This window comes from Pieris napi, chromosome 10, assembly GCF_905475465.1.
Source record: "Pieris napi chromosome 10, ilPieNapi1.2, whole genome shotgun sequence".
NCBI classification, from domain to species: domain Eukaryota; kingdom Metazoa; phylum Arthropoda; class Insecta; order Lepidoptera; family Pieridae; genus Pieris; species Pieris napi.
Genome location: NC_062243.1, coordinates 7868268 through 7885354, shown reverse-complemented (window position 1 = coordinate 7885354; position 17087 = coordinate 7868268). Strand labels below are relative to the sequence as shown.

The following is a 17087-nucleotide window of genomic DNA, read 5'->3' as shown; positions in this document are numbered from 1 at the left end:
CTAAAACCGCTAGGCCAAAACGGCATTTCGCGTTACATACATGCTAATATACTATCTCTGTGTATACCTGCACGGGTGCCCTGACGATAGCTCTGGTCTCATTCTGAGCGGACAGTAGTTGCGGCGGCGGCAGAGGTGGTCCCCGATTGCTGCAAACACTTGCGCCCGATTCGGAACCCGTCGAGCCGCGGTTGTCTGCGAAACCAGGTTATACACATATACATATTGGAAGATTCAATCAAAATATTATTTTTAAGTGCTATTATCAAATATATGTATATATTTTTTTCGTTAGCATCGTGCACTACCACAAACGCAGAAACATCTCCAAGCTGATTTGACTGTACAATTATATATATGTTTATTGATTAGTAATAATAATAATAATCCCGTGGCGGCTTTGAGAGTAGGATTTAATTTATTTCATATTATTTTTATTTATAGGCCATCAGCTTAACATACTTCGTCAATTTTGGGGTCAATTCTAGTTTTCACTCGATATTTCCTTAGAATAGGAAATGTTAATGTTAATTGCTCACAGAAAAAAACCTGCAAAGATTTGAAGGCACGAATGTTAGAGTCATGCTTATGCTGCATACAGCACACACGCATTACACTTGATACGAAACGAATGGGAAAGGGGATTTTTTTTTGATATCTCTTATTGTATTGTTTCTTTGATTATTGTTATTTTGTGTGTTTATGTGTGTGTGTTTTTGTTAGTAATAAATGTTATGTCTATGTCTAAATATTTCAATACTAAATACTTACTACGCCACTTTGGTTCCTTCCGTCGGTGAGTATCACTGACGCTCGAGTCGGGCGAAAGGGTACCCACACTTGCTATTTCTTCTTGCGATCCACCTTAAACAGTAAATTTAATGTAGTTTGCTTCTGTTGATAAATAACATTTTTTTGCATTTCAACATTGCAGTTTTTTTTAATTATCAGATTTTCTTATCTATGTTTTTTAATGTACAGTCGTTTATTAATTAACTAGCGGCCCGACCCGGCTTCGCACAGGGTGGACATTTTTTTTTGGCATAAACGGACAGGTAACGTTACCATCGTATAAATATTGACAAATATTAACATTAATATTTATACAATACCAACGTCACTCAATTGTTTTGCCTACCCGGAACCCCTCCACTAACACTTAAACTTTATGATATGGTGTTAAAGTTCAAATTGACTTTTAAGACGTATTATTACGAATCTTCGGTATGAGAATGTAAAAAAGTTTTGTTTAAGACTTTTTCAGGCAGTTTTATTAATGTTTGTCTCCGTAAGAACCATCCTCGTACTTCAAGGAATATTATAAAAAAGAATTAGCTAACTCGGTTCAGTTGCTCTCAAGATTTGCGCTTATCAACACATTCAGCGATTCATTTTTATATCATAGGTAATCAGGTTATTATGAAACATACCATGTTGTTGCAGCCTCTCGAGCCTCCTATAAAGCCTCTCCCGTTGTTGCTCCACGTCCTTTTGTTGCTCCTCTAGCTGCTCTCGCATCGCTTGCAGCTGACGTTTTTCTATTCACAAAAAAATAAACTATTTCAAATCCTGTGAAATGATATGCGAACTTGTTTTATATATTCTACGTACACAAAAATGATTGTCTTAAAAATCATTACAATTATGCAAAATTATGATAAAGGCCGGCAACGCACTCGCGAGCCCTCTGGCATTGAGTGTCAATGGGCAGCGGTATCACTTAACATCAGGTGAGCCTCCTGCCCGTTTGTTCTATAAAAAAAAAGACTAATGTAATTCGGTATACACATTTATTTAATAATGTAATATAATGGACGAGCGGCTCATCGACTCGCCGTTTGCTTTTGCATATATAAATATATGAAATAAAAAATAAATCAGCCATGTTTAAAATAGAAACAGAACTACACAAGCTATATCAGAGTAGCTACAGATACATACCAGTCGCAAGCGCATCCCTATCGGCAGTACGTTGCGCTTCCCAAGCGGCTCTATCGGCCGTCAACCGCGACTGCGCGTGTCGTAGCTCTTCTAATTGCGCATCGTGCGTTCGGGCCGCATTGCCGCCGGAAGAACGCCACGCGCACACTTGAGCCTCCAAACTGTCATTTGTTTTAAGTATAAAGTTATCATCCTAAGATTTTGATTTACAGCTAATGATTTCAACCGCTAAATTACCTTTTAATTCTAAAGCGTTTACATAAGTATAGTAGATATAAACTAGCAAGTCACATAGAAACTACACTAGATAAATTGGATTTCGAATCTACAGAGGCATTACTACATATCTTGGTATGACTTTGAGATATCATAAACTAACACAGACACAGTGCACGATAATAACAACTTTCAGCTACATTCTCAAATACATGCGCATACACACCTATTCACACTCTCACTCACTTCATTTGTAACACTAAATTTATAATTTTTTTATTTTTTATTATCATCTTTTTTTTAACTTATTTAAACATGTACCACGTAATAATCGTTTTCTAGTTACCCACAACACAGGGCCTTCCTAGTGTGGGGACTAGCGGTATACGAATTATGTCACAAACCGTTTTTAAAAAGTGTTTATTATTATTATTAAGTATTTATTACAAAGAAACTTTAAGGTATTTTAAAATCCTATTCAATTGAATAGACAATTAATAAATAATAGACAATTGTCTATACTCTCCAAGAAAAGTATTTTCCAACTGACCTATGTATAGTGGTGAGTTGTTGCCACACGATACAAGTGAGCGTGTATATCGCGTGTTGGAGCTTCAGAGCCGCCTCCCGTCCGCTAACCTCCGCTTCCCGACTTTCCGCGTTCTCCGTCTCCGTCGGCGTGTCTGTTGACATGCGGGGAGTTACGCCTACAATTTAAAAATATCGCTTTTCATCTATATATATTTTTTAATAAATGATACGAGTCTTTGTGATTGCTGATGTGAAGAAGCAGGAGTCGAGGAAGTTCATAAAAATATTTATATAATCTTATTCGGTAATATTCTAATTATGAAATGAAATACAGACTTTTATTGGCATATTTTATTTACATACTTCTTTAAGAAAATTAAATTAAAGCATTATTCTCCTAACAAAACAATTCTTTAAAACAATTTTTTAATTACATTGTATTAATGTGTCCCGACCAAGGAGGTTTCAATTCAACTTAAGTATACATAATCTGTGGTGAGCACGCTGCGCGCGCAACGCGCTGGTTCCGAGCCCATGGACCAAAAACAGACTTTTGTTTCTTTCATATTGCATTTTATTTAATGTACATAGGTACATTAAATAAAATGCTACTTTATTTAATATCATGGCTATAGAGCCATGATATTAAATAAAGTAGTGTTTGCAACTGCATATAATTAAGTATTATATGACAGTTGCATAAACTACTATTAAATGATTAATATAAAAAGTACTAACAGGCTCTGAACACATAGCTATAATAACGAATCGCTTAGTGCACTTTTATAATATGTGTTATACTCGAGTCAGAATTTTTAGAAGTCATTCTCGATGGAAATTTGTCTTTAATACTTCATCATATAATTAATACTGTTTTTTGTGATTGTAATGTAATGTTAGTGTGCCTGAAATAAAAATACCTTGAGTTCGATGTTTATTAGCATCGAAACCAGCGAAAGTATCAGCTCGTCGAGGTAACGCAGGGCTCTCGTAAGCCAATGAGTGCTTTTCTCCCGCGGAACTCGTGCTCCGGCCCACCGCAACTCCCCCCGTATTGTGACTAGTGTACGTACTGTACGCGTTGCATACTTCGAGTGCATCCTAAAGAAAATAACTTTTAATATTAAATATTTTTAATTAAATCAAATCACATTGACTACTTTTATATGTATGTGATATAGAGCTTAAGTAAAAGTCCGTAAATATGTGTATGTTTGTCTCGGAAAGTCATGTCGAGATGTTTATTTTTTAATTGAATCAGGTATATTACAGCTTTTTGGATACAATTCGAATTTTAATCAATTTGTGTATATGTTAACGTAAAATTGTAAACACCGTTAGATTGTAATCTACGAGATTGTAAACTGTCGAAATATTGTGAACCTCAACGAACTGCTTACAATTTAACGTAGTATTATTCGGTAGATTGTACTACACTAACTTAGTTATCATTCAAACTTCTTTGGTCAATTACAGATTAATTTTACTTCCCAACAATTTCATATAACTACCGAATAATACTACGTTAAATTGTAAGCAGTTCGTTGAGGTTCACAATATTTCGACAGTTTACAATCTCGCGAGATAGATTACAATCTAACGGTGTTTACAATTTTACGGTGACATATATATCCTTTAAAAAATTAGCATATCTAGAGAAAGCAATTCTTTGAAGTCGGTTTTATTTTTCTAAAATACTTCTATTCTTTTCCGTTAATTGAAAATGCCCACAAGACCAGCCATGCTTATAAGGAATCTTAATTTTAATCACCTTAACAACTTTGCAGACTTCTTGCCACAGCGCATGAGTATCAGGCGTGGGTGCGGCCACTCTTACGTAGTCGGGAAAGACCAACCCACCCGGAAATACTGTAGTTACACCTGTGGTAAGATTAAGAAAGCGGTTGTGAATTTAGCCACGTTGTGTAGGGAAATGATATCGTAACCATCGGACGGTACAACTTCAATCCTGATTTTATAATATTGCCGTAAACCGTCGAATCTATTCTAGAGTTTAAATAACTTCGAAATGCACCATAAAAAATACCACTTTAATTATTGTCTTTTATTTGTATATATCAAATATCAGTCTGGCAATTTACGAAAAAAAACAACATCTCCTTCAGGCTATTAAAGTTGCTTAAAAGTATGATTAATGGGCGATACATCATACAAACTTCTTTTTCGGTTAAACAACTTTATTTCCCATAACAAAATGATATTTTTTATAACATGAGAAACTTAATATTTTAATATGAACGAGATGCACGTCGCCATCAGACAGCCGTCCTACTTTTTACAATTATTGATTAAAAAAAATCTAAATGCACGTTGGACTCCGTTTGGCGCATGCCTCATAAAAGATATACGTCATTATTGTATCTTACCAGTATTTGGTAATTCCAATGTCGAGGCGCCTGTATGCCCAAACATTTTCATATGTAAAGACATTTTTTCTTCCAAAAGTACCGCGTGTTCTTTATCCTTCGTTCGAAGTGCCTCTGAAATTACATAATTTTACGTAATTTATATGTTAATTTGCGAGAACAACATTTATAAATTTTGAAAAATGGTTTTATGTTCTTAAATATTTGTTGGATAACACGAAAAATCATTTACATCTTTCGCGTCAGTTTAATGTAAAGGTAATAATATTGGAGTGTATTATTTAACAATTAAAGCGTTTTAATAATTGTCTAAATAGAAAAAAAAAACAAAAAGAATATGTCAAAAAACTAAAAGAATTTCATGCTTTCATGCGAATAATATTCACCTTCAATGTGCCGTTGAGGCGTTTCGTCTGAATCATAAAATTTCGTAAATTGTAGTGCATACGTATTATTATTAAGTATTTGAATTCATATTAACAATAACGTCACGTCACATAAAAGTTAAACACGTTTAAATAAAACTTCCTTGACGCAACGAAAATGTATTATACTATTTACTTAAAGCAATGTTTGACGTTTGTTGTCAGCTAAAGATCAAATTCGCGTTTATACCTGTTATTAGTACACTGCAACATTCAATACGAAATCTCCATTAATTAATAAAAAAAAGAACACAATCATTATCATTAGTTATTTTGTACTCAAAGCCATCTCACCATCATTGCATGACGTAAAAAAACTAATATTTCTAACCCGCTCTCAGCGACGGCGTCATAGACTGCCACTGACTAACGTCATGCCACAGGAACCAAATTTTGTAAAATTGTTTTAGTTTTCTATTTATCAATTTTTGATAATTATTATTACTATGTAGGTTAATAAAATTCTAAATACTTTATATTTGTGTTTTAGTAAATAAAGCATGTTATTAGTCGCCAACATTTTAAAGAGAGTGAAAAAGAGTCAAAACGATTCTAAAACAGGAGACTGTTTATAAATTAAAACATAACAGTTTATTAAAAAAACTTTAAGTGTAAACTTGGGAAATTTAAATGTTGTACAATAAATAATTAAAACTTTATGTGGTCTTCGTATAAAGAAGTTTTATTCAAATATTTAGTACTGCATACACATTAACAAGACCTAAAAAGTTAAATCTAAACATGACTCACCAGTAATCAGTCTTATATTCTCGTGTCTAGCTTCTAGCAGGCGTTGCTTCTCCTCTGCAGAGGGCACATGTGGGCCTGTCTCACTCTCTTCTACTTCTTCAGGGCAGCTTTGCACTGCCGCCCTAAAGTGGTACAAATGTTAAAACAGATTAGCCTCTGGACCTATTTCGTATATATTTAAAAAAGTTGCATTGTCATTTATGTTTTTAATTTTTTTTAAAACATATAAAAAAATTCTATACTTCTATTGTCTAGAAGGAAATAAATTTCAAAGTGGTACAGTTGTAGTAAAAACTTTGGTACAGGTACTTTCATTACGTTCAGGTATTTTATTAAACTATGCTATTTCTTGAGTTTGATAAAAAAATAAACAGATATTTTGTCTTGGTTAAACCAAGTTTAGGATTTCTTCATGTAATTATATAGCTTGATTGACAGTATTTATTTTATTAAGATAATGCCACTTTAAAGCATTTTAATAAATGTTTTTAATTTATTCATATTCATTAATAGTTTGAAAATATTTCGAAGAGTATCGGCCTTATTATGAAACGTGGATCAGAGTTAGTATCTACGGTGTTTTTACTGATGTTTTTTTATTATACACATAAATAGTATTGAAAACAAACACGTTAACGTTTGATCCAGGTTTTATAAACAAGGTTTTATAAGTGAAATCTTACCTAATAGCATGTATCCAGTTAGCGATATCCTTCGGCCTGTGGACTCTCAACTCGAACATTTCAGGGTCGGATGGCCCACTGCAGATTATGTAAAGGCCACGCCCATCTGCACCCGCCTTTTCCCGTACTAATACTTTGCATAGAGATACTACGCCCGTCTAGAAATACATATAATATACACTATTTTATTTGAGACTCTTGCACTTCATTCCAACATATGTTTTAATGACATATCACACGACTAGCCATACACGGCTGATAACTTCTTTTCTTACATTTTGTGTAGAAAAGTAATGTTACCAAAATGCCTGACTATGTCCTGAAGGTATTAATACACAATTATGTAAAGAGAAAAGGGCAATAAGCTCATGCCTATGTAGTCGATTATATCTGACCACTGACTAAGTGTTAAGGATAGATTACATGTTTTAAAAAACACTATATATTTAAGATCTGCTTGATGAAGGTACGTGCGAATTTGAAGCAATTGTGTATGTTTGCCGTTTTATATTTTTTTGTTGAAATGGAGTAAATATCGTAATACTTCCTTAACTATCTTTTATTTTAATATGTATATACACTTTTCATATATTATATTAAACATAAGCTAAGTATTATCTACCTGTCCACAATTTACATATTATAATGCATTTTTTTTTTGAACAAACACATTTTTAGTTTTTTATTCTATTTTTAAGCTTACGTTATCAGTGCCAATTTTACAATTATTAGCATAGATATAAATTGCCTTAATTTAATATATTAAATGTGAAACGGATAATTTGTATACTCACTTTATTATCAGGCGTGAAGAACGTATATTTATTATTATTGTCTTGAAGAAAAAACAGCACATCTGTCAGTACAATCACCATTAAGGTCTGCATTTTGCTTCTGCCTTGCATTAATGTAGCAACACCTTCAAATCTAAAAATAAAATAAATAATATTTTTTTATATATTGTGGTATTAAGTATAGTATTTAAGGAACATTTACTCAAATATAGAGTCAGTATTATTCGAGCATTCGTTTGTTTATGTACTCTAGTTTTGTTTAATTATATAAATATTGAGTCACAATCTAATTTATTCTTTTTATTTCTAACCTAGCTTTCAAGTCCTAGTGCTCCCCTAGATAACTTTAAGTATTAGAAATCAAATGTTCAATTAGCAAAAGAGTATGTTAACCTACTTTAAAAATTGGTAGTCTGTCTTGTCATTGTGGCTTGTCATTTTTGTATAAAGTTCAAATGTCTAAGAAATGAAAACATTTTAGGTTCATAGAAGTAGAATTTAGCTCTTTATTTCTACTCACTTAAGACTCCTATTCCCTTGTAGAATATCACTCTTCTTGAACTTTCTTCCACGGAAGTTCGCAAAAGATTTAGCGTCAATCCTGTGATAAATCTCGAGTTTTCTATCCTCACGTTCTTTGGCAGCCACTTGATTGTCTACGTCGACTAATATTTCCTGAAATATTTTCAATGTATTTAGTAAATATATGTATATAAGGTGCATTTTTGAGTAGAAAAAAATCTTTAAATCTTCTGCAGCCGGTTTTATGGTCATAATGCTCATAATAATATACCTTTACACCACATAGGGCCTTCTGTAATAACTCTCGTTCAGTGAGATCATCTCCAGCCGTCTTCAATAAGGGCTCTAACAGTAGAGGGTACTTCGTCAATCTTTGTGCTACGAACAACACACATTCTGGTACACCCTGAAATTATTAAAAAAAACAAGATAACGACATCTAATCAATACAAAAACCGACCTCCTTATTCATAAAAAAATTCAATAGCACCGTTTTATAGTACTCATCTGTCTCTCGTCGTCAAGGCGTAAATACAATTTGACAGAAAGAGATAAAAGTACTTATGTTAAAAGATTGCAATTACGGACTTAGTTCTTCTGAATAATACCCTAATAACGTTAAAGTTGGAAGTTTTAAATACACGCAAAGCATACTTCGGTGTAATAAAATATATATGTTTTAGCCATAGTATTAATAGAAATAAAGTAAAAAAAATAAGAAAATGAATAATTTTTGATAGAACAAATTTGTTTAGATATAAAAAAATTTTTTAAAATATTAATAAAAATACCTTCTTCCGAAGTAAAGGGTTTTGTTGGCACTTTCTAATGAACCTCGCGAGTTTCGCCTCACGGGCGCAGCATTCTTTAAACACTTCCACAGCGTCACGATGTCGCGAACAAAATTCACCTAAATACATAAAATTAAAATAGAGGAATAGCCCGATACTCATTAACCTATCTTTATTCATAAAAAACTATAAGCCTCAACTTATTATATAAAAAACAAAAAGATGTTTGATACTGTTAAATTATTAACTATTTCACAAGTTCGTAAATAAATAAGAATTTTTCTACATTAAAAAAAAAATAAAAATTATATTTTTATAAAGGTCTAATCAAGTGAAGAACCCGCACAGTAGGTCCGTACCTACGATGCCCGTGCATCAATGTCATTTTTGTATTACTCTAATCTCGTAAATTTAATTGTATTACGCCCAAACCCAATATCCTATCTCAATCCATAATTCACCATCTTATTCCAAATGTTGTAACAAGTGTGCCAATAACCCAATCGACAGATTGTAATAGCCTAATCGTAAAAGGGAGGTCGTATCGGTGTCTGTGGATAGACCTTTGCATGAAAATGACAGTTGACGAAAGCTCGATGTTAACAGTTACCGTAATTATTTTAGCAGATTTTAATTTAAACCAGTTATTTTAATAATTAAAAAAAACATTTATTATGTTTTAAACATACACATGTATATTTAATGTTATTTGTACGGTTTTATTTACTTTATTTGGTTTACATTGATTATATCAAATACGAGTGAAAACTCGGTAAAATGGAACGACAAAGAACATTTTATCCGTTGCCAAAAATGGATTGTCTTCGTAGGGTTTGGTTATTGAGATGCATATCTGGAGATCGATCGACTGTCACGGTCTGATAATTATTGGGTTCGGGCGTTAGATTTACACACATTTGAAACTATTTAAAGTAACAAAATTCGATAATTTATTAGTTTAAGTTACCATAAGCCGCTTTCAATGTATGATGATCAGGTGAGGCGAACGCGTCGGCCAATATATCCGCTATAGTGTTAACCCTCGGCGCCGTCCGCTGTCTTGCTCTAAGACGGGACAAGAGCGCCGCATGTATGTACCATAGCTCGTCAAGGCGTGGGAACATTCGGCTCACTTGGGCGTCCGTTATACCTGTGATGCGCGTCATTCCTTCTACGAACATCTGCAATAAATTAGTGTCAAGTTAAACCAATAGAATCCAAGAACGATTTGTCTTCGTTTTAATAGTCTGTAAGTGTTGACGTATTTTAGTAATTAAATTAATCATTTGTCTTAAATTGACCTCGAATGAAATGTTTAGACATCACAAGTTGTCTTTAACAATCAACAAACAGTCTTCAAGACACATTTAAAAAAAAATTGTTAAGGTTTTGGAAAACGAATTGCTCTATAGTCTATACAATGCGTGCTGATCAAAAATTTTCATATTTTTTAAAATTAAAACCGATATTCCTAATACTAGTTGGAATTTAATACTGTCTGAAACATACTGTAAATATTGAAGATTTATTTTATAGAATATTTTATTATTTTTTATTTTATTTTATAGAACAGGGGGCAAACGGGCAGGAGGCTCACCTGATGTTAAGTGATACCGCCGCCCATGGACACTCACAATGCCAGAGGGCTCGCGAGTGCGTTGCCGGCCTTTCAAGAATCGGTACGCTCTTTTCTTGAAGGACCCTAAGTCGAATTGGTTCGGAAATACCTCAGTGGGCAGCACTTAGCGTTATACGCAAGTCGTTTTAGAAAAATTCCACACTAAGGCAAAATATACTTGACGCTTTTCTCTATTAAAACATAAATTATTTACTACATACATATTGAAGATATTTTGAACAATATACCTTTTGCATAAGTCGTATTGTGAGACAGTGATGCTTCTCCGTCAAAATCAACTCGTAGATGTGTTCCTGACGTTTAGTTTCTCTTTCACCGATACTCCTGAAAATATATAAAAAACCGTTAAATATGTTTAATTTTTTTTTCTATTACATCTTTGAGATTTTAAATCAATAATTATTATTTGTTGTTTTAAATATTAAATTTCAGTTTTCTGTATATAGTTTTGTCTATTGATGCGCTTATTTGTTTTATTTTTCGTATATAATATTGTTTATCTATGTAATCTGTTTTGGCTTTCTGTACTATCTAAGTGTTTGTTTTGTTATATTATGTATGTTAGCTGTAAGATTACTTATAATTAAATAAATAAATAAAATAGTACCATCATCCAAAAGAAAATTAATATTTCTCTAACCATAGATTTTGTAAGACCCGTTGATAGAATTAATAAGAAGTAATACAATCTACGTAATGGTTTTCATAAATTTGTTTAAATGTTACTCAATTAATAATTTATATAGTGTGCTTAAAAAGCTCTTAAATCACCCAGGGACGATGGATTAAAGTGAAGACTCAATAACTTGTGTTTCAAAACTGTGTTAATTTGACATACGGGAGTAATGCACTGAAGCTTAAACTTACTTAGCCAGGCCCTTCGGAGCACCAGCTGCCCAGGTCTCGGGCTCCGTAGCACCAAGCCCCAGTACAATCGCCTCTTCACCAAGTTGGTCTGAAGTTATGTATACTTCAGGCCATTCCGTCACGCCATCATCTGACGCACTGAAAATGTACATAATTTGTATAAGTCATCAAAGGTTTATGTCGAAGTATGGGCGCATAAATATCGAATAGAATGTTTAGTTCTTGACAGTTATTTAATACTTTAGTATTTTGTTAATGCTTTCCACATACATGAAAAATGTATCAAAATCACGCGGTTCTCCTTTAATTTAGGAATTTAATTCATTCCATGAGCTCATCATATTTATTTCGAATTCATTAGCACAATCCGAAAATCAAAAGAAAAACGATTGATGGCGTTATTTAAACAGCATTGTTAATATCAACGGAGTTTAGCCGCGACCTGCTTTTCTCTAGAAACTATAAATAAGTCAAACTTTTTAAGTAATCAATACGTTTTCAAGGACATATTTACAAAACAAATTTTCAAGTTGACATGTGTAAAAAAATCTAAATAATAGGCATAGCAGCTAAGACATAAGACAATTGCGGAAGCTTTCTAAACACTCTTAGGTATATATGTTCTATCACATATTATGAAACTACAGGAATTACAAACTACATAATATATGTGAATATTAAAGTGTGAAAATAAAATGAAATTACTCACTTGCTTTGATCGTGTTTATGATCAGAGCCGTCCTTCTCATCATTGTATATACTCGTGCTGAAATATTAGGTATGGCAATAAGAATTAAAATAAATGTTTCGGGAGAAAATAGCAACACAGAAAAACAAAGTCGTTTTTTTCTATTTTTTTTTTAAACCAACACTTCATTAACACTGCTAGAAATAAGTTTAAATCTTTGTCTTTAAAATACAGCAAACAATTCTGTGTTGCAATTTCCGGTTATATTCAAAATACAAACAAAGGTCAAATAACAGCCGACTCAACAAATGATATTAATGATACAAAAGGTCACCAAGACAATTTCATTCAATAACATTAACTCGTAGCGAAGCCTAAATAATAATAAGAAGCATTGATAGATGCTCACACAACAATGTTTTAACTCATGCAAAAAACGATGAAGAAATAACTGATATACACTTTAACAATTTGAAACAGGCATATTTTCATACACTTTGGTAGACACTTTCCGACATTGACAACCAAACAAATTTTTAATAAAACAAATTGGAAATCCTCAACACTTACTACAACAGTTGTAAGAGACTTTCAAACTACCGTCAGATAGAAAGATACACAAGTAAGGCTTGTTAATGATCGAACTAGAAGGATCTGATTTCTATGTATGACGAACTGTGGTGTATACGATAGCTTAAGAATTACTTTGTGCGTTTGTACTCAAGATTTGGGGAATTGTAGTATTTTTATAAGCCCGATAAATAAACCACGATTTGTACAAACAAAAAGCTTTACTTTTACTACATATTATCAGAAATGTACTTCAGCATGAAAATTTTACAAGATAATGTGTTAGTTTATAAAAAGCTTGAGTAAAGTAATTCCACAACTGCCGATATACAAGGCAACAAAATCTAAATAAAATAAACAACGAAACGTCAACCTAACTGAACCTGCGACATGATGTCATGACGAAGAAATTAGAGAAGGTCTATAGGCGTCAAGTGGTGTCCACGTATAGATATAACATGCAAGTTTTTTGTCAATCTTTGTAATACTCTTGTCATACGAGATAATTTCTTGTGACGTGGCTAATACAGAAGAAAAAAAATGTTTACTTTTGGGTGGTAAGTTATGTACGAATTAATGAATTTTATACACAAGACAGCTGCTGATTTTTACATTAACGCCACAAATTACACATTTAAATATGGACCAACCAATTTACATAGACAATAACATATTTTAGACCACAATTTCGTAGTTGATTGATAAGGTTACGATCTCTCTGGTTGTGGATTTGGATCATATATCTATAGGTGGAGCGAATGATAGAAGAAAAGGCGTTGATACCAAGTGCACTTACTGCACGCCGAGTTTTGTCGCGACCCGCCGCCACGGCGAGTAGCAGCCGCTCGATTTCTTGCTGATCATAAATTTTTACGTGAGCCAATACGATTGTAGGGAACGCGAGCAGACTGACTGAGGTGTTTATTGTATTTCAAATTAAATACTGTTATTACTTTGCTTTGCATCATAATGATTACTACATAAGGACTGGACTAGGAGTTGAGAGTTAAATCCTTTATTAAAATAAGAATAAATAATAATTTCGTTTTAACACAGCTTTTCTTTGAATAACAATAAAGTGGAATAAAAAAAGAGAAACACCTCAATCTTTCCACAATGATTTGTTTTCACAGAAGGACTTTAACCGAATAACCTAAATAAAAACGAATAGCTCAACAAATAAAAGGCAAAATTCAACTCAAAGAAGTCGGAACGAAGACAAAAATATACAAGAAGAAAACAGATCAAAGAATTGGAAATATTTAAAATTCATCATACTTGTGTATCTTCTAAGATAATTCACCTTTTAGTTATCACCACGTCGATCTAAGAAACACGCTGTTTGGAAACATAATGCTTTACCAACAGTGATCACTTAATATTTTTAAATTTGCCCTTTTAATAGCATTATTTACATAACTATTACACAAGTCAACAAAAAAAATATTTTTCTTTGAGTCTGTTATTTAGTGAATATTTTCTGATTGTATACATCGAAAAAGAAGCAGAAACTCTATTTATAATAAATAAAGTTTGCTTTTGTACCTTTACACAATGTAAAACGAATATTATAGTGTTTTAGCAGTTTTTTTAGGAGCCGTTGCATAGAAGATACAGGAGAGGGGCAGGGGGGGGGGGCTGTAGGTGTGTAGCGGGAGTGACAAACTGTTAAAGGCAGTTCTGCTTCACAATGGAAATAAATTTCCATCTCTTCCCCTTGCTCATTCTGTAATGCTTAAAGAAAATTACGAGAGCGTTAAAATGTTGCTACAAGTTTTAAAATATGAAGAGTACGCCTGGCCAGTGATAGGAGATTTCAAAATGGTTGGATTTCTGATGGGAATGCAAGGCGGGTACACTAAATATCCGTGTTACATTTGTTTATGGGACAGTAGAGCCGATGTACTTCACTACCAGCAGCACTCATGGCCACAACGGAGCGAGTTTCAAATAGGACAACATAATGTCAAAAATGAACCGATTGTGAAGCCCGATCATATTTTAATGCCTCCATTGCACATTAAATTAGGTCTGATGAAGCAGTTCGTAAAGGCTCTGCGTCAAGACTCTGAGGCCTTTCAATATTTAAAATCATTTTCCCGAAATTGTCAGAGGCTAAAATTAAAGCTGGTATTTTCATTGGTCCACAAATAAAGAAAATAATGGCCAGTGAACAATTCCTACAGCTCCTCAGTACCAACGAAAAACAAGCGTGGCTCAGCCTTAAAGCAGTGATTAATGGCTTTCTTGGCAACAGAAGGGCAGAGAATTACACGGAGCTTATTACTGATATGCTTCACAACTTCAAAGTTATGGGTTGCAGAATGTCATTGAAAGTCCACATGATACATGCTCATTTGGATAACTTTAAAGACAACTTAGGTGCATATTCGGAAGAGCAAGGGGAACGTTTCCACCAAGATGTAATTAACTTTGAAAAGCGTTATCAAGGACAATATAATGAAAACATGATGGGTGACTACATTTGGGGGCTCATACGAAAAAGTTCCAACTTACACAGAAGAAATACCAAGTCTGTTCATTTTTAAAGTCTTATTTGTATTATTTTTTGTATTTGTGGGTTTATATATGCCGTCTTGTATAATTAAAGTCAATAAAAAAATGTGAATTCAAAACTGTTTTCCTTTTACATGTAATAATTGAAATTAAAAAATAGAGCTCTTTCATAAAAAATAAATTTCGTTGTAGTAACTACAAAAGCAAACTTTAATAGATAAAAATATTTTTTCTTTAATTAGTTAGGCATAAGTAATCAAAATCAGAGGTACAGAACGCAGACTCAAAATTCGTGTTGACCCGTGTTATTTTCGTGTTATTTTCGGAACGGCGTATATTGTTTTAATTAAAACGTATACGCTAACAAACGTACATGTACGCAGTAAAGCGTGCACGGATAGAAAACACGTACTTAATCGTTTAGTACAGCGCGATTTAATATCTTGACTAAAGATATGTTACCATGAGTACAATGCTTTTTGTCAAAAAGAAAACATTGTTTGATCACCAATTGCTAAAACATACAGTATACTCCATAAGTGTAACATCCAAACGCAAATAAAAACTTGCGTCAGCAAATCCCCTCCCTCAAATCCGCCAATCGTTGCAATGTAAAAATAAAGCAGCAAACCATATGCCATATAAATTATATTCTCTTGAATGATATTTATTTTATTTACAAATTAAGTTTAAAGGGGCAAACAACTCACCTATTCGAATTCTGGGATTGCCCGGAAACAGAGCTTCGTTTGCTGCTCTTGCCACTGCTGGCACTTAGGGACTTTCCGACTGTTGTCTGGAAGTTATTAATTATGATTAAATACAAATAATACCAGTATTTTTTGTTCATTACCATTTTCAGCCTAAATTAGGAATTATTTTTCACTTTTTAGTTTTATGTGCTTTAAAAGCGTGTGTTCTAGTTTTTTTAAACTATTATTTATTTTTTAGTTTATTTTTTTTTATTTTTTTTCGGATTATTGCATTGTCATCGATCTATGACAGATGCGCAAAGTTTAAATTAAATCTGTTTGTTAAAAGTGGGTCAAAATCGAGTCCGAAGGAGTCGGTTATATACATACATACATACAGGTGAAGCTAATATAAAGCGTGTAAAGACAATGGTCAACGTTGAAAACTCGATCAAATCTACTATAACATACACATTGGCTGATGATTTATTACTTCATTATTTTTTATTCACGATTAATCCAATCCTAATATTTGAGTGTTTTCTTACCTTTGATGTTTTTGGTTTATTGCACTCAACAATGTAGTCCTTGCATACATTTTGATGCACAGTCATGGTACAATCTGGAAATAAACATTTTTACGTCAACAGTATGCTATTTGCTATTTGTAAGCATTAATTACTATAAAGGAATCGTACCAAAAAGATAAATTACTGACTTACAAACTAGCTCGGCGATGTTCTTTAAAATTAGTAGATTAAAAATTTTGTGAAAAAAAATGATAGAATTCTTCAAAACAAAAGAGCAAGTAATTTTGCTTTAATTACCTTAATTAAATATATTTAACCTATAAGTAGAAATGTTTCTATTACTCACTTTCACAGTAAAGTGCCGGTTTGTCAGACAACTCACGTTGGCACCAATCACAGTGTCCACCTGCCACCGCCGCTTGCCACACATGCGCCGCTTTGCGAGACTTGTCCTATAACACACGAAGCAATACACATTGGATCTAATTACATTTTGCGTCAAAGGAACTTATGTACAAGATAAAAGAGAATTAAGCCGAATTGT

General features: G+C 33.0%; 1 protein-coding gene across 7 annotated transcripts in view; it reads right to left on the bottom strand.

The window, feature by feature from the left end:
- Positions 1–17087, bottom strand: part of LOC125053000 (rho guanine nucleotide exchange factor 28) — a 37446-nt gene that overhangs the window by 5823 nt on the left and 14536 nt on the right. For 3 of the 7 annotated variants that reach the window (XM_047654141.1, XM_047654147.1, XM_047654146.1), the window contains 22 exons: positions 16890–16995; positions 16562–16635; positions 16032–16117; positions 12256–12312; positions 11547–11684; positions 10907–11003; positions 10008–10221; positions 9041–9159; positions 8521–8655; positions 8248–8402; positions 7728–7860; positions 6934–7091; positions 6251–6372; positions 5462–5488; positions 5076–5189; positions 4460–4569; positions 3609–3789; positions 2708–2864; positions 1942–2102; positions 1431–1538; positions 772–864; positions 68–204 (listed from right to left, as the gene is read on the bottom strand). In XM_047654141.1, coding sequence (XP_047510097.1) covers positions 68–204; positions 772–864; positions 1431–1538; positions 1942–2102; positions 2708–2864; positions 3609–3789; positions 4460–4569; positions 5076–5189; positions 5462–5488; positions 6251–6372; positions 6934–7091; positions 7728–7860; positions 8248–8402; positions 8521–8655; positions 9041–9159; positions 10008–10221; positions 10907–11003; positions 11547–11684; positions 12256–12312; positions 16032–16117; positions 16562–16635; positions 16890–16995 — 2682 coding nt within the window. The remainder of the gene's footprint in view (positions 1–67; positions 205–771; positions 865–1430; positions 1539–1941; positions 2103–2707; positions 2865–3608; positions 3790–4459; positions 4570–5075; positions 5190–5461; positions 5489–6250; positions 6373–6933; positions 7092–7727; positions 7861–8247; positions 8403–8520; positions 8656–9040; positions 9160–10007; positions 10222–10906; positions 11004–11546; positions 11685–12255; positions 12313–16031; positions 16118–16561; positions 16636–16889; positions 16996–17087) is intronic. The other 4 variants (XM_047654142.1, XM_047654143.1, XM_047654144.1 and 1 more) reach the window with 4 other exon arrangements.